General features: G+C 41.3%; 1 protein-coding gene across 1 annotated transcript in view; it reads right to left on the bottom strand.

Annotated features, from left to right (window-relative positions):
• Window positions 1-21,775, bottom strand: part of erfl3 (Ets2 repressor factor like 3) — a 47,271-nt gene extending 25,496 nt beyond the window's left edge. The window contains exon 1 of the mRNA XM_065957782.1: window positions 21,517-21,775. Within this exon, the coding sequence (XP_065813854.1) occupies window positions 21,517-21,538 (22 nt within the window). The 5' untranslated portion in view covers window positions 21,539-21,775. The remainder of the gene's footprint in view (window positions 1-21,516) is intronic.
• Between the last annotated feature and the right edge of the window lie 2,143 nt (window positions 21,776-23,918).

Raw genomic sequence — 23,918 nt, 5'->3', positions numbered from 1 at the left:
AAATGCATAAAACTACGATGTTAAAAATCTCTGTGCGAGATGTATAAGAAAGATTGAATCTGGCAATGCAACACCATCAAAGTGATCCTGTTCATTTTCACCTCTACTTCGAAAAGTAAAACATGATCAAATTATGGCTTTTATAGTTTGGTTAGTGTCAGTCGTGTGTAATTTTCCCATGATGGCCTAATAATTTCCTTCAAAGTGACTTTTTAGGGAAAAGCTGTTAAGGCTAACAAGAGTGTGTTAGAGGCCACAGGCGCCTCTCTTCTCCTTCACTCTGTCACTCCACCTCACAGGCTGCTGTTAATGTACTCCTGCAGCCAACAGCTTTGCAGAGAGCTGCCAGATGACACTTCACCTCTGGTTCAACAACATACTGCCTACACTCACTACTGCCTGCAAGAGTGTGTGTGTATATATGTGTGTGACTGTGTGGACACCTCTGTGTGTACTGTAGAATTGCATAGGGACATAGATATTGACATTATAGTGATATACATGATGTGCATTTTCTTCTTAATTATTCTAAAACACATTGTCTTAATTTTACCACGCACTCAAATTTAACTTGACAAATATGTCAAACTTTTTAATAATTTTATAAATGTTTTCTAGTATTCTTCCAACCAAAATTGCAACATTTTTGAAAGTCCAGTATCTTAATTGTGACCATCTAAAGTTGTACTTGACTATTAAGTGTCATGTGTTTTGGACTGCAGGACATTTCAAGTTTATCAGACGTTAAGGGTTGAAAAGACATAATAAAGGGCATATTTCACTCTTTTCAGACATTATTTACAGGTAACACTTAATAGATTGAAAAATGAAAAGCTCAATTATAGGATATGGGATGAAAGTAAATGCAATCTTATTTTATTAATTTAAACGTATGAATTGTGAACGAAAATACTGAATGTTTTGTCCAAACCGTGGCGCTCTATGCATGTGGCAGTGATCAATGTTAATGTCGGCTGTAAGGTCAAAAGGTCAACGTATGATTTTGCCACACAGTAGCAAATAAAGATATGTCAGCTGTCTGTGTTGAAGTGTTTGTCGGTGTGTGTTTCTAAGAGATAGATGGCACTTTTGGGAGGTGGTTTCCTGGAATGTGCCACTGAAGCGGGACAGGATGTTAGCAACTGTTGTGCACCACAACCACGGGTCTGTTTCCTGTATGTGTGTTTGTTTGTGTGTGTCCATGCATGTCACTTCTTCTGATTTACACTCAAATCTGATAAAAATCAAAACCAGCTGATTCTACATGGAAATAATTAACTATATTACTCAGAAATTTATGTTTTATGTGAAACAAACACGTGGGAAGTTGAAAAACAGAATAAAAAAAAAATGATGCACACTTGTTGCACTACACTGTCTTTCTAACAAATGAGCACACACTCATGTGCAACTTCAACGTATACATGCTTCAATTTAAATTTTTTACAGACTTAAGTGTGCATGTGACAGCAGGGACCATAGAAAAGCCTGATATTTCATACACAAATGACAACAACAGGGCTCCAAACCTGCTGAAAACATACAGAGAACCAGAAAAACAAGTCCACAATAACAGCTACAGACTAAAACACCCTGCGTGTGTATATATTTATGTTTGTGAGTGTGTGTCAGTGCTGACTCAGTGCGTGAATGTGTTTGTAATTCAGCCTTCACAACGCAAACTCTCCTCCATTCTCTCTCTCTTTCTCTCAACAGTGTCTCCTAGCAACCAGACACTTAACTCCTAAAAATAACCCCCAGAAACGAACAGAACAAAAAAATAAAGCATAAACGGCAATTAATCCTTTCAAGCCTGGAACACGGACTCAAATAGAGCAGGTATTAGAAAGGAAAAGAGCAGGGCAGGAGCAAGCGGGCGAGAGATGCTGAGAGAAAAGAGTGGGAGGGCTGAATCTGCCAGCAACAGGTAGTCGTCAGGAGACAGAGGTCTAAGTTAAATGACAGTGTGTGTGTGTGTGCGCGTGTGTGTGAGAACACTTGTGTGCCCACTAGCTTTGGCTGGGAACAAGAAATAACTTTTCCACCCTCACCAAAATCCAGGGCCGATCAAGACAAACAAGCCTCCAGTGTAAACGAAGCCGGCTGTCCCGCAACAACCTGGCAACAAGACCTGAGTTTGAGGAGAGCAACACGTCAAAAGACCCGCCAAAACCTCCCTATCTTTGACGGCAGGCACCTTCATTTTTTAGTTTCGTTTTTTCCTTTCCCTCCTCTTTCTACAACTTTATGAAAAAAAAAACAATGTTATGAAACAAAGTAAAAGACAACTGAGTCATGAGCGGGCACAGAGGCTGGATGTCTAGCGTCTGAAGCCGACACATTCCTCAGAGGATTAACATTCTGGATGCGTGATGGCAAGCAAGAGACGAAGCCGCCAGACACCTGATCTTCACACCAGACGTCTCACAGTTCAGGAGGAGTTGTTCTTATAGAGTCATAATGCATTAATATCATGCTGCAAAATGTCTTTAATTGTGTCTAATCTCAGGGCTTCTTGCTGTAAGCCCTGTCTGTAAGGAAACACACAATTTCAGGCTGTGAAATTCAAATCAATGAGCTGTGTGGAAGTTAGCAAAAAAAACTCAAGTTAAGTGAGGGATAAGTCTATAATGGAGATGCAACTAGAGACTATGTTTTATTGCATTATGATGAATTTTTTTTTAGACATTAAAATGTTATACTTGCTTTGTGCAAGTTTCTAGAGAAGAGGTAGTGTGTTCAAACTCCTTATTGTTTAAATAAAATCCAAAAACACGAAGAGATTAAAATGACAATTGATTAAAAATGTAGAAAACACTGACTGTTACATTTGACACGCTGTTTCATTTTTGCTGCTCATAACTTTTCATTAGCCATTAATAATTAATCAATCATAGCACTGGTTTAGCTTGAGCAGGTGCCCCACGAAAAGGCCCTTGACACACCATGTGGGGCTTGTCATCCACGCGCTCTCTTCCAAGCATGTGCTGTCCCTCTTCAGCTTTCCTATATAATGAAGGATATTGCCAAATAAACAATCTTTATTTTATTTTTATTTATTTTTTTTAAAGCAACTGTCAAGGTCCTAATTTTTGAACAACTTGATCAGCTGACTAATCGTTTGAACTCTACTGTAAACTTGTGCAGTCCTCTGGCAAAGCACATTACTTTCCTACCTCTGTACCTGCCTATTATATTCATTATCCCTGCTCCTTTAGAGACCTGGTGTCTGGTCACATTTTGTCCCTCAATTTGCTGCTCCCCGTTGTTTTTGTTTTTTTTGATGCATCATTTACACAGACCAAAAAATATCAGTATGAATAAAACAGGTTTGCATAAATTTGGGAATTTCTGAGCTGCTCTCTTGTTTGTTGTGCTGGGCTTGTATTCAGTTGGGGATTCATTAATTAATAATATATTGTACTGTAAGTTTCTAACAAGGTTTGAGGTTTAAGCAGTAGGACTGACAAAGTTGAGAGTCAGATGCAGCCCAAACGTTAGCGTACAACTCGCAAGTCCCAAATTAACAACTTCATTCAAAAGACAGTAAACCATTGACTCTTATTAGGTTGGTGGATTCTAAACAATATGTGGCAGTGAAAAATGTAATATCACAATGAAATGGATTTCATTTATCCTAAGGTTTTTCTAGGACATAAAAATTTTTCATGTACCAACTCTTAAGTAAGTGGAACTTTTTTAAGTGAACTCTGAAGGACACCATATCTTTAAGGAAAATGGTGAGCGTGGTCTTTATTGAAGTACTCCTTTCTGAAGGCTCACTGTGTTTTAAAGTTTTAAAGCCAACCTATCAAATATCTTCAACAAAAAAGCTCCAACTTTGATTCAAAGTGCGGGTACAGTGCCTTATTCTCTAACTTTTCAGGTAACACGAGATGTCAAGTAGATTATACAACTTTAAGAACTTCAAGAGCTATGCACGCAAACTCCTCTCATTTCAATTGTGATTTATCTTGTTCATTCTGAAGACACTCGTCTTGAGTCAATGTACAATTGCTGACCTATGACCCGAGCTTTAGTGGCAGTTGAGCTTCCATTTTGTAACTTTAAAGTGTTGCTTGGTCAGATAAATCTGCACGTGGTAGGAAACTTGCTGATCATATAAAGTGGTGACCAACAATTGGTCCAAAGCATTCTGGGATTAGTTGGGTTTCCTGAGCGTGTTTAAGCTAAAGGAGTCGCTTATATTTCCTTACAGAATCTGAAACAAAGAGCGTTCTGCTGGGAATATTTGTCCATAAGGTGATGATGCCATTTTTCAGTGCGGTGCTGGTTTGATGGTCCTGGGGAAGGGAATACATTTATTTACAAAAACTTACATATTTATGTTAAATTAAGAAATAGTAAGGAGATAAATGTGAGGAGAGTTTGTATTATGGCAAGCAGGAGAGCACAACCATGAAGCTTTCCTGGGGATACTAACATGTTGTTTTTTTTGAGAAGCATTTTCTAACAATTATAGTAGGAGAACAAAACATACAAACTGCAGATCACTAGCAGGCTTTCAGGATTCAAAATCCCTCTTTAAGCAGTTCAGCGAGCAGGAGAGACTCTTGATTTTTATAATTTGACTGAAAAAATAGTACATTAACCGCAATAGAGCAGAATGTGGCCGTGAGTAAGATGCAAAGTGATGTCTCTATTAAGTCTGAAATGTATGGTACTCATCTGCATTTTGTTCCCTGTTAGCAAGTAGCAAAGTATTTTACTGAAACACATTAACTGATGTTGGTATACTAATGTACTTTATGAACAGGAAGCCAGTCAGAAAAGTCGAAAGACAGGTTCATAGACACACAACTTGTTGTTTATCAACCTTTTCCTGCCTGTATTACATGGTCAATATATATACTTGTGAAATATAACACAGACTTATAGCTTTCGTATGGTACATTGGGAATATTTGTGTTTTAGACCTCCTTTTAAAATGTAAACTCTATATAACAGTCTTATTATAACCTCAAGAAGGTGGCACGTGTGATTGTAATCTGAACCCCTTTTTGTTAAATTCTTCTGACTATGCATGCATGTTATTTATTTGGCTGGCATTACTTTTACAATTCAGAAGACAGCATCCACTGAAAAAAAAAGTCAGATTTAAAAATCACAAAGCTAAAATTGGAAGCCTGTGGATGTACTGTATGTGTGTGCCTCTTGTTGTGAGCTGCATGCTGTTGTTCAGACAAGAGGTGAGAGTGGAATAGGAGGCTGGCCCTGGGGAGTCATGTTTTTCTCTGGTGCTGCTAACTGTGCTGATGATGATGGCTTGCATTCAATAGGTATTCACGGTGTGTTGCATGATACAGGCATACACACACACACACACATGTCACACACAGTTACATAAAGTGTTTCATCAAAAACAAATGCTACACAGGTCTTCCAAATAAAAAAAACACTGGCAGCAAGTGTGTGTGGAAAAACAACATCAAAGTGTCATTTGTTGACCAAATCAACATGCACCCATCCAATACATACACGCACCCTACCTTGAAGACTATCATCCAGGGAGATATAGACCTTACTTAAGGGTGAAGCAGAGGGCTGGTGGCCTGGTATTCTGAACAGGCCCTGGGGTGATGAGTGAACAGGGGACATTACCAGCTTGCCAACCAGCACTGTTGTCCTTAACGCCTTTCTGCTGCTGGAGGGAGAGCAGCATTGGAGGTGTCTACAACATCCAGCTTGGAAAGTGCTAATAGATGACTAATTAGAAAAGAAACGAGGTTCACATCAGCATTGCATCAGGAGTATGGTAAGATAAACAGACGATAGGGCACCCTCTCTGTGTTTACAGCTGAAGCAGGGGTCTGACTGAAAAGATCAACATTGTGGAAGCTTTAATGGATTTTTTTTTATTTGGCATCATGAAAGTTGACCAAGTATTGAACTTTTGCCAATTATTGCCCTCTTATGGTAATAGTCTAAACAAACTATTTTAAAGATAAACAGTGAAAAGATTGTCACCTTTTCTTACCTTATGCAACAATTTATACACACTTTCCCGCAAACATGCAACAATTCACAGAGCGTGATACAAAGCAAAACAATCAGTCTCAGGCGTCAGACTCAGTGCTTCTTGTACGTCAGAAATGTGTGTGTGAATAGCACCAAAAATACACACTACTTCGCTATGTCCTCTCAACCTATTCCTTCCTCCATTTCTAGTCTATTCCTCCATCAATCCTCCATCCCAACCCTCACCCTTCCCAACTGTGTCCAACCCTGTGCGCTTTCCTGCCATTCTTCTATCAGCTAATTTTAGATGAAGGAAAAAGCTCCGTCCACATCTGCTAGTCATTCTTTAAGAGCATTGTGTGTGTGTGTCTGTGTCTGTGTGTGTGTCTGTGTCTGTGTGTGTGTGTGTGTGTGTGGGGGTTTGTTTGTGTGTGTAAAAAGTAAATTAAAGTAAGACAAAAACAAAAAGAAAAAAAAAGAAAACCAGGGTAGAGACAGAGTTCGCTTCAGAAAAGTTAATCATGACTAAAACACAATCATTTCGATTTAGAGTGTTTTCTCTGCACTTACTTGACAGCGGTAAACCGCAAGAGCAACAAACTGCCATGAAAAATCAAGAGAAATGCAAAAAAAAAAACGAAACATTATAATTTAGCTCAATTTGCCTCGAAAAGCACGGCCAAATGCTGAGGCAGATAGCTTGGAAACAGTGCTCTCTTTAATGAACATAAATCATCCAAATGGAAGTAATTTGTAGTCCAAAACAAAAGACAGAGGGAGAATGCACTACCCATGGTTTTGACATTCTGGCCACAGGAGAAGTCAAAACTCAGGTTAATGCACACAAATAACCATTTTTTGCAGTAGGGTCGTGGTAAAAACAAATTTCTTTACCGTTTTTTCTCTTATACACCACACGCCATCTATAACTGATGGAAGTCACAACGTAATAGAGTTTATTGGATTAATTCTAGGCCTACTTGGGGGCGCCGGTAGCTTAGTGGTCAGTGTGTGCACCTCATCAACGGAGACTAAAGTCTTCCAAGCGAGCGGCCCAGGTTCAAATCAAACCTATGGCTTCTTTCCAGCATGTCATTCCCTACTCTCTCTCTCTCTCTCCCCGATTTCTGACTCTATCCACAGTCCACAGTCCAGTCTGTAAAATAAAAAAAAGGTACAAAAAGCCCCAAAACAAACCTTAAAAATTAGGGTATTTTTGATAATACTGCATTAGCACTGTCATCAGCTTGCCATGAGAGCTAGCTTTGAGTGGACACATACACGGCCCTGCAACCTCACAAAAACATACACATGCGCACGCACACACACACACACACACACACACACACACACACACACACACACACACACACACACACACACACACACACACACACACACACACACACACACACACACACACACACACACAGGGTTCCTGGCAGTCAGCGCTGTGCGTCACAGTGGGCTGCGAGGGGGACACAGAGGGCAGAGCACAGCGTGTTTATGTGTGTGTGTTTATCCCGTCGTAAACAGGGACAAGGGACACATGCCGTGTCACCGCCTGTCACCACTTTCTCTTCTTTCCCGTCTGTTCTCACCCTTCCCTCAGTTTCTCCTCCTTCCCTTCAGGTCCTGATTCTTTGCCCTTGCCTTCGTCTTGTGCCCCCCTCACCTCCCTCCCTCCCTCCTCCTCCTCCTCCTCTCTATCTCACCCCACTTGGTCAGCTTGTTAAGCATGTCTCCTAAAGCTGATTAAGTAGTGTTGATCGGCCTTACGTAACATTCACCTCGCACAGACGTCGCTGCCAGCCAGCCAGCATATTGTCTTTGTGCGCGCGTGTGTGTGTGTGTGTGTCTGAGATTGAGAGAAATCACAGAGGCAAAATTTGCTTCAATGAACATTACTCTGCATGGCGAATTTGCAGTTGCACACACATACGCCTGTGTGCATGTATTACGGTAACACTTCTTGGATTGGAGCCAAGTAAGCACATGGTCTCACTGACATGAGCACATTTGGCCATGATGGAGGAATGTGCACATCATCATAGCCTCCTCAGGTGTGTGTGTGTGGGTGTGTGTGTTAGTGTGCAACTACTGCAGGGAGTGCATATAATCGCTGCTTATCCCTTCGTCGAAGGCCAAGGGGGAAAACCCAGCTACAACACTGCAGCAGGAGGTGAGACACATGTCCCCTCAAACACACACACACACATTTGACATGACAGACTAAAGGCATAAACAATGAAACACATCTTAACAAGAATGAGCACACCTCTTGTACGCTTCAACACTGTGTTGGTGGTGCCTGTAAACAAAGCCCTGCTCCAGATCTCATTAATTGGTGGAGTGATTGAGTTAACGAGGCGGTGCACACAGACGGGTTAGAAAGGTCGGCCACGGCTCCTCTCTTTTCTCTTCTCCTGGTTTGCTCCTGCGCTCTGCCTCATGGGAAAGATTAGAATCCTCAGCTGGAGCAAATAAAGCTGGACGTTATGCAAGAGCCCAGGAGAGGGAGGAAGAGAAAGAGAGAGAGAGAGAGAGAGAGAGAGAGAGAGAGAGAGAGAGAGAGAGAGAGAGAGAGAGAGAGAGAGAGAGAGAGAGAGAGAGAGAGAGAGAGAGAGAGAGAGAAAGGCTGATGATGATGTAACTTGAGAGATGAGCAAAACAGAAATGAAGGGCGAGGGAGAAAGAAGGAGAGAGGTGTGTGACAGAAGGTCTTGAGGCAGTTGACCTTACACAATGACCAAGCTCCACTATATGTACCTAACTGTGCTTTATGGTGCCAGCTACCCATCTGAACAATGCTGGACAATCTGCTTTACTAGGCAATGAGCTCAACAGTGGTAAACACACAGCTGCCCTGCACTGGCACAGACCAATCCCCTTCACGCTCTCACAACCCTGCCCCAGCCAGACGCAGCACCAAACTGCAGGATTTAAGGTCAGATCCAGAAAGGAAGGAAGTGAATCGTAGCCATGAATGTAGCTGATTCTCAATGGTTAAATGGTGAAGTTTGCTTTACATTTACTTAAAAGCTGCATACAGATACTGTAATAGATCTTGTTACTGACGTGGTTTCTTTTAAAACACATTTGAACAAATGTGAATTATCAAGTCAATTAAAACCTAATCAAATTCAAAATTTGAATTAACAGGCTGCCATTACTCACCACTTTTAAACGTAAAATGACATGTAAAAAAAAAGAAGATGTTTACAGCACTCCGATATCAGTTTCTGATTTACAATAAAGTCACTGTGGAACCACAAAAGACTACATGTCATGTGCCATCTTGAGTTTTAAAGCACACGCTAACTTTCTGTTAATTTTTTGTAAGCTATATTTTTCTGCTGTATTGCGAGTACATTTCAATGTACATTTACTTGATTTGTCCATGATACAATTTGGAAAAGACTTACACAAACCTAAAAAAAACATGACAAACAATCAGTAAACAAAAGAAAACAGTTTTGACAGTTTACAGTAAGTTAATGATTGGATAAAAATAGGACTATTGTATACTAAATGCACATTTTAAAAATTACATTTACATTTTTTATTAAACATTTCATAGCTTTTTTTTAGGACTACTTGTAAATAGTAATTTGCCCAATTACTTTTTTTTTTTTAAAGAATCTCATTTACATTGTGTATCTCACTAAATGATCCCCATTTCAGAAACACTGTTCTGCTGCAACAATATACATCATTTCAATTTCAAATTGCACAAGCTGTTTTTTTTGTGTACATTTTCTGGTATTTAGAATTTTAAAAGGTGGCTAATTTCCATATCTGGCTAAAAAAAAACAGGTTACATCAGAGGTTAAAACGACAGAAGAGGGAAGGAAGTAAAAACAAAGAGAGAAATGGATGAGGAATGGGGAAGAAAGGAAGTTCACAGAGAGATAAAGGCTGAATGGCATAGAGAAAGAGGACACAACTTTCTCCACTCCGTCAGTATACTGCTACTGGATGGCGTTATGTAAGAGCTGAGTGTACACACACGGATAACCTCCGCTTGGCTAAACTCAGGACATGAGGCGCGACCTCACTGTATGTCTGAGTGTGAGGGTTTGTATGTGGGTTCATGTATGTGAACATACAATGGGGGTGCCTCTCAGTTACACAACACTCACAAAGACACAAACACTTATACAGACAGCATGCATGCAAACTATTGTCCCGAGCGCTGATTGAAAGAGCTCAGATCATCCGTCAGAGTGTAAGGTAGCACCGGAGTTCCCCAAGAAGTGACAGCCCCAATAGCTTACAGTTACACCTCTACAATTTCAGTGTGATGACGCACACATCTACAAACAATGGATCAGGCTCACTTTGTAAAAGCTTGTGTAATCTAAAGATGGCTACAAACTAGAAGATCTTAGGCCTGATTTTGGGCCCGACCACCTGATTTGCGATTATTTGTACAGATAATCCTCATGTGTGTGTGGTGTAAATATTATTACATCATTTAAATTTTCCTGTTTCCAATCGAGTCAGAGCCTCCATTATCTTGAATCGTTGAGATTCCACAATAACCAATGAGAGAGCAGACAGGGAAGCGTAATCAACCGGATAATGAGTAATCACCTCCAGCTCGTGCTGCTAATCGTATAATATTGTGCATATTCTCAGCCAGGATTTCCCCTGTATTGTTTTTCTTGTTCTCTGTTTTTCACTCCAAAACAGAACTCACTGCAGGTCGATCATCCTACGTATTTGATTTTCTTCTGAAGTCACTCGCATTTCTATATGATATGATCTCGCATTTGTAAAATCCTACTTTCAACGGCATGTGTGTGGTGTCACAGTCTTGCCAAGTCCTCTAGTGTGTGTGCACACAGAGGATTATGATGCTGAAAATCAGATGAAACTGTCCTTAGGTCTGTGGTCTCCCACGTTCAAATCTTCTAGTGTGTAGCAAACTGTAGTTAAATTAGGACAGACACGCTGGAGTGAGAAACATTTGAATTTTTTCAACCACCTGTAGCATTTACCTGATTTGTTTGAATTTGAATCTTGTGTACACACAAGATTGAGTTTATGGAACGTAACAGTAAAATAACGCATATTTATATACAGTCATGGAAAACTGTAGTGGAAAATGAAAAGTCATCATTCATGTTAACAGGAGGCTCACATAGTTTTTGTGTCATAATTGCTGCTGTGATGATGAAATAACTTTCACTGTGCAAATATGACCAAACAGAGCCACATGCAGATTAAATGCAAGATGAAAAAAAAGAAGTATGACTTTTTGCAGAACCGTTTATTACGCAGAAAAACCAGTTTACACATTCACATCACGGACATCAATGAGTCACACACACAGATCCCACGTTCCCACACACACACCTCTGCACTCTGCCTCCTCTCTTTGGTAACCTAAGGGAGAGAGAGAGTACCTCTGCACAGAACACGGCTAATACTTGGGCCAGACGAACACAATAACCCGACTAACACAACACCCACACACAAACAGTGAGGATGCTAGCTGGGGGCAAGCTCGAAGGAAAGCTGCGTATGAAATGTGTTATGTTTGATGAACGTGTGTGAGACTACAAAGACCCAATATTAGTGGGCAAAAACAATTCCTTAAAATTACAGTTACATCACTTTATAATTAATTTTATACCCTCTTTCCGTAGCCTGCAGTTAATACTTTTTTGATTGACATCTCTTTGCAGTTAAAGTAGGCTCTGCTGGGGACTTGTTTCCAAGGTAACATGTATACAAAGTATAATCAGTTACCACATTCTGGTTCTAAAAAAAACAGATATGCCACGTTACAGAATATATGCAAATGAAATCTGTTGGACTACATCAACAATTCACCCATCTTTAAGATCGATGACATATTAAATAGGCGATTGCAGATGCTACTGAGTAGTATATTTTATGTGAAGTGCCTTTTACCATACCCTAATAAAAGTAACCTTTTAATCAGTGAATTTGAACTATACTGGGTTTTAAAACAATCAAGTCCATCCCTAACTGCACTTTGCCCACATTTTCTGGCTACATCATAAGGTTAATATATCATCCTTCTCTCCCTCTATTTGTGAATCCCTGCTGCTCTTGACCCATTCTCCACTACTTTCCTTTTCCGTCGCACACTGTGACTGGTCAGGGGATGAAAATCACAGTTCTATTCATCAACAGCTTTAATCCACTAAAACAACAAGCACTGTGTCTGTGTTGTGTGTCTAAATGTACAGTAGGCCTATATGAGAGTGCGCCCACCCACGAGCAACTGCTTGGTTGTTACATAATTTCACTGGGCCACATCTGATGCTAAAAATGGACATGGATAAAACTAATGTGACTGAGGGCAGGGCTACTGTATGGAGGCACTGGTGCACACACAAACACAGCTAACATAAACACAGACAGAAGGGGCAGGGCAAGCTGCTTAACTCTGATGTCATGAACTGTGACATGCAGATTTGATGCGTTTTCTGACATTGATTGTCAGTCCTGTTACTGTTAAATCATAGATAGCCAGCAGAGGCAAACAAAACAGACACACAAAGCTAAGTTTTTCTTTATATTAGAAATATCTAAATGCAATATTTAAAAATAAATAAAAAACTGTGATTCAAATTCCACCTCCTTATTTAATCCACAAATTGCAAAACAAAAACATGATAACATAATGATAAATGTTGAATAAAAGTTATAAGACTAAAATTGAGGGGCACTTGAAACAAACCCTTACTCATTTTGCATTAAGAACAGTGCACATGGCCTAGCTACCAGTTAGGTCACACCCCATGTACAGATGCTATAGTATTTTTAGTGGCCAGCCATGTTCAAGTCAGACTTTTCCCTCATGTTATTGGATGATAGAGTGCAGACTGGTTCTTATCTAAAACTCCCTGTCTTACATTTACCTAGAACTAACTAACTTCATCAAACAACTCACAACACAACTATTAAATAAGTAAACCTGACCTCAAAAACAATCCCATCCATGAGTCAAAACAACCCAGGTCAAATCCATAACTGGAACGACGACAATAATGATAAATAAATCAAAGTGTATATGTGGATATGTTCAGGTCAAGGCACTTAAAGACTGGAGAGTGGTACAGCACATGGTTTGGTTTGGGATCTCACTTATAAACAAACTCCATAAGAAATATATGATGAGATAAGCGTGTTTCTAGCTGTTCCTGTATGTGTGTGTTAGTGGAGGAGGATATGCTATACAACGCTCTGCACTGATGGTCGGCATTGTCATTAAAGTTTAATCGCTATGCTTTCCTATAAATACCTTTCCAATGATTCAATGCATTATTCAGTTTCTCTCAGGCCAGCCCAAACACACAAAATCACACACATACGCACACACACAAATACACACACCTGGAGAGCTAGGAGAAAGCCTGGAGGAAGGAAGTCTTAACAACATTTAAGAGGACGTTGGCCAGTGGGCAAAAATAGAGAGGGATGTTTGTCCAATCCACCACACTTTATTCTGCAGGGGACCACACAACTTGAAAGGAGCCCTTGACTGAGTGTGTGTGTGTGTGTGTGTGAGATACACAAATTGAAATCTCTTCATGAACTAAGGCCAGATTACACTTGATACCAGCTTGTGATCAAGTCTTACCTCATATTTTCAGCAACATGACTTACTTCTGACAGTGACTGACATGCTTCTATACCCTTTGAGCCATGCTAACAGACAACCTTAATGTAACTGCTCATCCAGTCATGCTGGCTGATAAATCAGGGTGTCCAGTGAAAAAAGAGACAGGGGTAGGGTGACATGAAGCAGGAAAGAAAGGGGAGAGAGGAGGAAAGATGAGGAGGAGTAGGCTAATGGAAGAGGAGCTGCCACTAGGGTATTAGCACATGGATTGGTGACACAGAAATGATAGTGAGAGGGAGGAGAGGACGGTGGGACGGGAGGGTCAATCGATGCTTAAAATGGTTTCACTCCCCTGCAGGGACATGTGCATGTTAGGGCTGGGCAATATATTGAGTTTTTATTAATATATATCGATATATTCAAACAAGATATAGGGTAATACAATATCGTTAAATATCAATAGAGTTTATGTTGCGTTAAAATAAGGTTATTCGATTCTTCTATACAGCCAACAGTCGTCCACTTCCCCTCTTATTGTCTGTCCCTCTTCACACTGCTCCACCTCATTCTCTCTCTCAAACTCAAAAACCGCCTGCATTACAAAATATACAGCAGTGTGATATTATTTATTTCACAGAGGTTTTTTTGGTGTAAAACACATGTTGACATTGTGCAGCTATAGCTTTTAATGAAAGACCGACATTTGGCATTGGGCCCATGAGGATTTGACTTAGAACTGACTTTGTTTTTGTTATTTCTTTACGGAATATATATATATATATATATATATATGATTATACAGATAAACATCATGTTTTGCCATTCAGCAGCTGAAAAATATTGAGATGTGAATTTTGGTCCATATCACCCAGTCCAAACAGGCCAGTGATACTTACAGTACAATCAGGGACGTTGAAAGTAGTAAGTATTGTATTGTATTGAAGTATTGTAAGATAATTTCTGATGTGTGGGGTTATCCAAAGAAGGAAAGACATCTGAGCAATTGCAGCTGACAAAGGCAGAGGATGTTCTCTTCCCACTTGTCATTTGTCCTCACTAACACACACAGCTTATTACCACTTGTGTTACCCAACAGAATTCATGTTGTCCTTCAAATAATCCATCTTTTATTTAGCGCCATATGCTTGTGATCAGAAGTGTATGTTATTTAAGTACATAAAATCAATCAGTGCAACAGTTTGTGCGCTTTCTAACACTGACATGGCGTTTCCACCTTAAGCTTTGCCTTTCCAAGGCACATAACTTTCTCACTCTCTTACATCAGGCTGTGATGAGTTGGCTCAAAGTTCAAATGAGCCTTGACGTATACAGAACAGGTCTGAACATGGAGGGAAGGAGAGAAACAAGATTAAGGCTGCCAGACAGAAACAGCCAGCAGAGAGGAAGAGGAAAGACTGGTTGAAAAGAAAACTCCAAAACGTGATTGTGCATTCCTTACCCGGAGTGCTGGGAAAGAGAGAGAGAGAGAGAGAGAGAGAGATAGAGAGAGAGAGAGAGAGAGAGAGAGAGAGAGAGAGAGAAAGGGATTGGCAAGGGGGAAAAAGGAGTAATGGAGGAAGGGAGAGAGAGGAGAAGCTGGGGGGGTGACAAGCTAGAAAAGTTTAACTTGGCGCCAGACAGCATTTCAATACCCAGCACAGACACTCGCACAAAATATCGACACTATGCAAGTGGCACAGAAGTCCTTTTGGTGATTTCCCATCATCCAAAATTAGATTAGATATTTGCCCTCAACCCCCCGCTCCCTGGGTCCAGCACAGAGGCAGATTCCCAGATAAAAATAGCCAGAGGAACTATTCAAACACTGCTGCCTTTCTGCAGGGAGTGTCTGCTGACTGCACTGGACTTAAGGGGTTAGAGAGGGGTTAGGAGCTCCTCTCAGCACCTCCCTGTGTTATAGAGCCTCGGACAGCGGGAGAGCCCAAACTCAAACACACATAAATTTCAAATTAGCGTGAACAAGTTGCAAGTCCTGTTTTCACATGAATAAGGAAACAACGATCACCTGTTTCCAAGTTTAAATGTGCCTTTAAAAGACACACAGGCCGTTTGAAAGTTGAGACAAATTTTCAGTTAACTTTACTTCCCAGTTTTGCTGTGACCCTGGAATGTATATTAGCAGCCACACTGTGTGCTGATACCTATTGTAAAGATGCCCTCAGCATGACCAGTATTATTGGGGTTAATCTAAGAAGATTAAGAGTATACATTACAACACAGGACACAGAGCCATGGCTACTATTGGGAAACACAGCCGCAGTTCAGAGCCACCAATAGATGAGTACAATTCTATTCTGCATGTCCGTGTGTGTGTGTGTGTGTCTTTTCGCAACAGGCCATGCCAAGTTGTGCTGCGTTTATAACATAGGTTGAAATAGAGAGTTAGCTTCATGACTGACTAAGTGTTGTCATGGTCTTGACAGTTTACACCCTGCATGCACTTCAACCAGCAGAGAGATGACACTCCAGGCACTCACCTAAAGGACAGGTCATTGTGTTGTGAGGATCTAAAATAAAACCTCTCATCTGGAAGGATCAGAGGAATAGAGTTACCTGATCTATGTGTGTATGTATGCGTCGTCAGACTCAGATTAGTATCAATGGCACCGGCGTCACCAAATCTGTTATACATTCACCCACAAGTAATACCTTCACACAGCTGCCCACCCAGAAACCCCTCTCTCCTTCATATACACACTTGAATTTCTTTAACAATAACATGCCTTTCTGCACCTTCACTCTGAGTCACATCTACAACAATGCAGCTCTGTAAATTCCCCATATTACATTACAATGCACATGCACACGCAAACACAAACAGCTGCTGAACAGAGCAAGTCAATCCATACAGAACAACACACCCTTCTGCATTCTCAACATGAATTTTGATACCCATTTGAAATGAGACCCTCAGAGAGAGTGTGTGTGTGTGTGTGTGTGTGTGCGCGCGCATGTGTGTGTGCGCGCGCATGTGTGTGTGTAAATGTGTGGGATCAATCTATGCATTTTGAGGCTGATGGTTACTTAAAAAGGGCATCATTTTAATCCTGTTTAATTAATATTTTCCTTCAAAGTGATTAGGAAAATGTCTGTATAGAATGTCCACACATGACTTAGTAAGTCACAAACTGAGCACACAGAGTTTATTCTGCACACCGAGCGTGTGCAGAAAAGGCTTGCAGAGATAGTAACTGTTGTGTTTTCCCCTCATGTGTAATGCAACACAGCCGGCAACTATTAACCTTCTAAGCAGGAATGTGGGAGGTCCAAGAATTCCAATAAAAGGCAGCAGTGTGTGCAAAAGTGTGTGTGTGTGTGTGTGTGTGTATATATGTACTCACACATGTGTTCTTAAAGTGTTACAGTTATCTGTCAACGGTCCATCCCATCCAGACTCATTACCATCCCTGACCAACAACTAATACGGTCGATGCGGTCATGCTGTAGGCTGCAACCAATGGCATCACAGTAAAAGTAGGCTCAACTCTCATCACAGACAAACACACATGGCCTGAGGACACATTTAGTTGTGCTGTTGTGTTGTCAGCGTAAAAAGTGCATTTTAAATGGAGCCTTTTAGTGCAGAACCTCACAATCACAAAGCTGATCAAACAGGTCAGAGAGGACCACAATCTATAGGAGTCGATGAACGGATCTGAAGTTAATGTGAGGGTCTCTGGGGCAGGGGCGAGCATGGTGGGGTGAGGAACAGCGGTTAGAAAGAACCTGGCCTTCAAGGGGAGTGCTGCGTTGTTGGCTGTGGTCTCTGTGGTCTCCTCGGTCAAGGGCGACACAGGACTAATGGTGGGGAGGTCCATTAGTGTCAACTGGCTGAGCGCATTGTTCTCTGTGGTCACATTCCTGCCTAAATACAGACATTTCCACAACTGAAGGCCTCCTCTACACAGAAGTAATTTTTCAACTTAGTGTCACAGACAGCCATGTCAAAATGTTCATAAAGAACCCTTGAGACAAGGAGTTGACAAAACTAAGGTATGCAAAATAAAAAGCTTGGCAAATTTCCTGAGAATACCTCAAACTATTCGATTCTTGGCACATAAAATAATTTGACTGCCTTCTTTGATGGAAGATAATAAGTGTGTTATGAAACTTCATCTGTTTCAAGCTTAAAGCATGTCGGCTGAGCCTGATCACAGCAGGGATTGTCCCATAAAGCAGCCTGTAAAAAAGAATTGGGATAATGGGAGGTAGTGGTTTTGCTGTGGTCAGCAGTGCAAGGGAGTTTTCATAGATAAGGCTAATCACTGTGCTTATCATCACAGTGGTTGTGTGTTAAGATTGAAAAGCATATGCTGCACACAGACAAGGAAAAGGTAACATGTGCCCTCCTTGCTCAGAAGTTATCCTTATGTCCCAACATGAGGCAGGACTGTACTATGTATGGAATTAATGCATATCAATCACTCTAGAGCAGCGGCACAAAACAATAATCATTAAGCCAAGTAGTTGAGTGACTGATGAAAAATAAACTAGGATGCCAAATTTACCTCATTCTTTCTCTCTCCTTCTCTCTCTCTCACACACACACACATTTCACACGGAGGCAGAAGTGCGGTCTCTTCACTTGTCAAAAGCACCACCAAACTATGAGCTACTCTGCACCATTATGAGTACAATGAGAGGTCCCTGGCCCCACAAGTCTGCACACAATCAGCCCCAGGGCCTGCCCCACTCCCACCATTGTCCCGCACTCCACACACACACACACACAAAGGCCACTCTAGAGCCAGGGGTCCCACTATGCAATTCCACCACACAAAGACACACACCAGTCCTTATCCCGTCAGAGAGAGAAAAGAGTGACAGAGAAAGATTGGAAGAAAAGGATGAAAAATTGGGGAAGGATGAAGGAAAATGGGTGAAACGCAAACTACAAAGCGCGTGTGGCGGTGGTGTAGAGACATGTTATTATGGAGGGTGTGTGTGCGCCCTTATCTTAGTTTAATCGATCATTAGCACAGCCTTTTAGGTAAACAAAAAGGTAGATATCAGAGACTGTGTAAGATCAGACAAGCCCCCAACTGCCTGTCTGCTGCTGACTAATGCAACCTGTAGAATCATTTGCCTCTAACCCTTTTCCAAAGCAAAGACTAGTTAAACAGCAGCGATTAGACATACACAGAAATAAATCTGGATCATTTAAAACTCTGCAAAACCAACACTGATATTAACAACAGATGCATAGCCCTGCCATTTCCTGTCTCATCACATCAATTCTCTGTCTCAGCAGAAATCCTATCATCTATCTATTCAGGCTAATGAAGTGACTGTGGAAAACAGGAGTGCAAGGGGAAGCATCCGCTGATGGAGGGGAGAGGAGGTAAGCTCAACAGAGGCAGCAGCTTACCGTATGGGACATAATCCTACATCAGCAAACATCCTGGGAAGGGATGATTGCATTTTTTTATCCTACACTTATCCTGGCACTGTTATATCCTTCCACATTCAAGAAAAGTGTTTGCTCTAAATGATGGGATATACACAGGTTAAGGGTTAAAACTTGTGTCCTGATTGCAGACGCAGCAACAGCAGGAGATCGAGAGATCAGGACTGCAGCAATGATAAACCACTTCAATAACTCAACTATTTAAAAGTGACGTTATGAGATCAGATGTGATGTAAGATAATGCTCTTGAGACAGAGATGCTATGTTTACCCACTAAAGCCAAAAGGATTAATCAATTACATGATCAAGTGGGAAGTGATCACATTTCATATTAATAAAGGACATGTAACTTCATGAATTGTAGCTTTATGTAATCAGTTCTACAATTCTACAATTCACTTAGCACGTATGACATGTAACTTGATGAATTGTAGCTTTATGTAATCAGTTCTCTGAACATTTCAAATAGATGATACTGAAATGGTGAGTAAATAATGGCTAAAGTATTGTTATTAGAGCCCAGCTGATAAGATTTTGTATTGATAATCTATTACCACAAGTTTAAGCATTTTCCAAAAACTAATATTGTGGTTTAGTTTGAACAATTCAATGCTCTGAATCACCCTTTTAAGCAACTGAAAGTAAAACACAGCTAAACAGAAATGAAATAATGATATCACTTTTTGTTTCAAACAACTTCTGCCTTCATTAACAAATTATAAAAACACTTTATTTATCATTCTAGTACCAAAAAAAATCATTCGTAGTCATAATAAGAGCATGATTAATATATAACATAACATTGATACTAGTTATTTTATGTTGTGGCCACACAAAATATCACAATATGCTGTATCAATTTTTTTGCCAGCACTAATAACTGAGTAGTTTAAAATGGGTCAAAAACTTATTCCTTTTAAAAAAGGAAGTGTTTGTTGCCCCCTATCTTTAAAGATAGAGAACTTTGGGTATTGAGACTGTGAGCCAAAGAAGGGAACATTGCCAAGTCTCACTTTTGGGCTTCATTATTCTACACAGTCTAAATCACTTGTAAAAAAAAAAAAAAAAAACTAAACTGCAAAAGATATTACAAAGCTGCCATAGTACCAAATTAAAAAGACCACATGGATGGCAGCACACAACTATACACAGAACAAACAATGTGCTTTGCCTTGATCACAACCGACTTCAACACGCACTGCATACACCAATCCAATAACCTGAGTACAATTAATTTTTAAGTACCTTCCCAGAAGGACTTAAGCTATTTGCTGCCTCACAAACACTGAGTTCCTTATAATAAAAGGCTATTTGTGGTGGGATGTGGTGTGATGTCATGGTAGCCTCCTCAGGACTGCTGCAGGGAGAGGGTGTGTGTGTGCAGGAATGTGAAGGGCTGAGGGGCTGAGGCTGGGTGCAGCGGGAGTCAGGAGGGGACAGTGTGGGGGAGGGGAATGTCCCAAGTGGAAAAGGGTCCGACACAATTTGTTAGTTGCACACACACACACACACACACACACATATTTATGCCAAATGCCTACCAGTAACTACTTAGGTAGTTGTTGAAGTTAAAATGTTTCAAATATGTATACTTGAATTTGTACAGAAGAAAATATTCAGCAGGAATCTTCACTTTCATGTGTTATCTTCATGCTGCACAAATTCTGCACGACCATATCAACAAATTAAATCAAACTGATCTCCTGTGGTGTCTCATTAAAGAAAAGGGTCAAGTCAGGCAGATCACCAACTATGAAAGTGTTTAGCCAGAACCAATGATCGCACTTCCACTTCCTCCTTTGAAGATAAAAAAAAAAATGACTTCCAGTGAAGGGAGCAAGAACAAACTTATGCAAGCATTTCAGGAATTAGACAAAATGACACACAGAGATATCAGCTGACTACTGGAAATCCCCCCCACCCCACCCCACACACCCTCACTCCACTTCATTATGCTGACAAGTCAAGTACCTGACAATTGTATGCTCAGTGTTAATATCAGCTTGCTTCATGTACACCTAAGCCAGATCCTATCACCTCAACACCCCCACCAAGAGGGGAAGTCATCGGCTAACTTATTAACACGTCCCCATATCTCCCTTTTCTCTCACTCAGCAATTAAAAATGACCCCACACAGTGTTTCCATGATTTCAGTGTGTTCTCCTAAAAGGTGCTGCATGGTGAAATCAGGTTGTCAGGGTGACAGAGGATGTCGCCGTAACAACTGTACAGTAGTTTAACCACTTCCTCTTGAAGGAGTACAGTACTTTACCTGCACCAGATTTTAGACTCACATCTACTGAAGCAACAGTACACGCACTCATGCATTGACCCTGAACTGCTCAAATCAACAGGTTTTCTGGTATGGAAGCGGATGTTGATTACCACCTGGCTCGTTCTTTAATCAGCAATGTAGTCACTCTAAGCTTATGTGGACTGTAAGTAAACAAGAAGACAATGGTGGATTTAAAATAAAATCAGAGCAGGAGCCACGCGGAAACTTACCACTTTCTCCAGGTGTTTTCATTCTTTGTTCTTTCAGCTTCTTTCGCTGGCTTGCTGAAGTTTTACAGAGCAGGACGGCTCCCACAAAGTTGCTCGTGGAAAAGGGAAAGGAAAAGTCAGCAGTCCCTCGGCCTCTTCCTCCCCCCCCCCCCTGTGGTTCCTGATCTGGAACACTAGGTGAAAGATACACGGCAAACTTTTTGGAGCTACAACTTCAGCGGCTCTCCTTCTTCGCGCTGCCGCTGCCGCCGCCGCGCTCCGCTTCCCTCCTCCCCCCCTACCCACCCACCACCCCCCGGCTCTCTGCCAACCGAGCAACCGACCGAGTGGTTCCCTTTCCCGGCGATATGAGCGGTCAAGACTTCGCCGTCGGTTCCTCGCCTCTGTGTAACAAGCGGCGCTGAATTCCGCTCTCAAGTCGCGGCGGAAAACTGCCAACCCGTCCCGTCTCGATGCAGCCAAAGAAAACAGCCTTTCACTCTGTTTTAACAACTTATTTTGCTAACTGTTCGGGGGTTGTTTACTCCGTCGCAACCGCATCCTCGTCGCTGTTTGACATCTCTCTACCCGCAAAGCTTTGTCACTTCTTTGACAGAAATAAAACGTCGCAGAGGAAGCTCTCTTTTCTTTACAGACTTTTTAAGTCCTCCACTCACTCTCACACCATTCAGCGCGACTCTCTCCTCCCCCCCGTGCCTCTCGCTGTCCTCGGGGTGTCGTGTTTCGCTCGCTCTCTTCTGAGCGGGGCCCGCCCACACTGACGGAGGAGAAGGCGGGGGGGAGGAGGAGGGGGGGGGCCTAACGTGGCGAGTCACGCCCACTCACCACGAGCCGGAGACTGGGGCTGGCGTCACTGCAGCACGCGGCGTTGCCGGGGAGACCGTCACAGCGCGCTGCCGTGGTGACATCACATCCTACGATTCGAGAGGCGCGAGATCAGCCCGGCTCTCCGTGTCCATGTACGTCAATCAGGGTCATTAGTTCTAATTAGCCGCTTTCATATCAAGATAATTACACTTATTAAATTGACAAATTAAGTATTAAAAGCGTCAGTATGTAGGGCCTAACTAACAGTAAAAACAGCTCATTCTATGAGCGTATTTGATCAATCCAGCAACCTTTTATGACACACTGGGCTACATTGATCTGTTTTGATGAATAACAAACGTAGGCAACCAGCTTCAAATAAATGTGATTTGAAACTTCTCTTCCATCTTGCAGATTCTACAAGCCACTGACATCTCTCCATTAGTGCATGTCCATAGGATCCTGTTTGTGCATGTGTGTATATGTCAGCCTATGTGTGTGTTGCATGACTTACAGAGTGTAAAAACAGAATTTCCCCTTGCGGGATCAATAAAGTAAATCTTAAATACAAACATACACTTAATTTATAGCCTAATTAAATCAACTGAACAAATGTTATCTCTTGTTGACTGTATATATTTCTCTGCTTAACAATTGTTACCAAAATGCTGAGTATTGGAATGGTATCAAAAATGTATAAAACAGTGGAGGAAATTACCTTTGATTATAATTGTATGAAAGTCCAAGCTAGAAAAGTCGTTTTGAAGTTATAGAATACAACAATACTAAACTGCACCCAACAGCAGCCACATTTATTGATTTTAAATGCAAAATAAGTGAGCCTTGAAAGAGCCCAAAAACTTTCTCACATTTGAACAAAACAAAACAAAATGTTAATAGGAATCATGAAGCTGCATCCTGTTCTGTTATGTCTCTCATGTAGCCTAGAAATAACACCCTTTTCCTCTTATTTAAAGGTGCAGCCAGCTGTCTCTGCCCTTTACCCTGGTATCATACACACATTTACTAACACTCAGAGTGCATATGATGCATGTAAATGTGCATTTTGAGCATGTCAAAGCATAAAGACACATCCGGTCATACTGTAACTCTCTCACTTTATGTTCAGCCTGACTTGTTTGATTGTGAGTAGCGGTGTCATGCACAGGCTTGTTTCCTGTCACCTCAAACACTGACCTTCCGCTTCCTCACGTGCCATTTGTTTGAGGTTGTCAGATGTTATCAATAAGTGCATATGAGTGGGTGAGGCGTCATACATGGGAGATGATGTGTATCTCCTCTTTTGCCTTCTTGCACACTGGCACCTGGCACAGGGGATGTAGGCTCTGTGTGTTTTTGTCCATTTCTTGAACATGTTGTTACATCAGAAATACACACTCCTGACCTGCCTTGTCAACAGGATAAGACAGGGGTAGTAAAACAAAGTAAACAAAGTCCCCCGGCAGCCATAGTGTCCTCTCAGTTTGATTTACAAACAGGATTTCTCCTCCCTTCGCTGGCCATTCTCTGAGAGAATCAGGAAACCCATTCTGCTCTGACTGATAAGAAACTAGACCAAAAGGAGCATCCATAGT

This window comes from Labrus bergylta, chromosome 8, assembly GCF_963930695.1.
Source record: "Labrus bergylta chromosome 8, fLabBer1.1, whole genome shotgun sequence".
Classification (NCBI taxonomy): Eukaryota; Metazoa; Chordata; class Actinopteri; order Labriformes; family Labridae; genus Labrus; species Labrus bergylta.
This window is presented reverse-complemented; position numbering and strand designations above follow the sequence as displayed.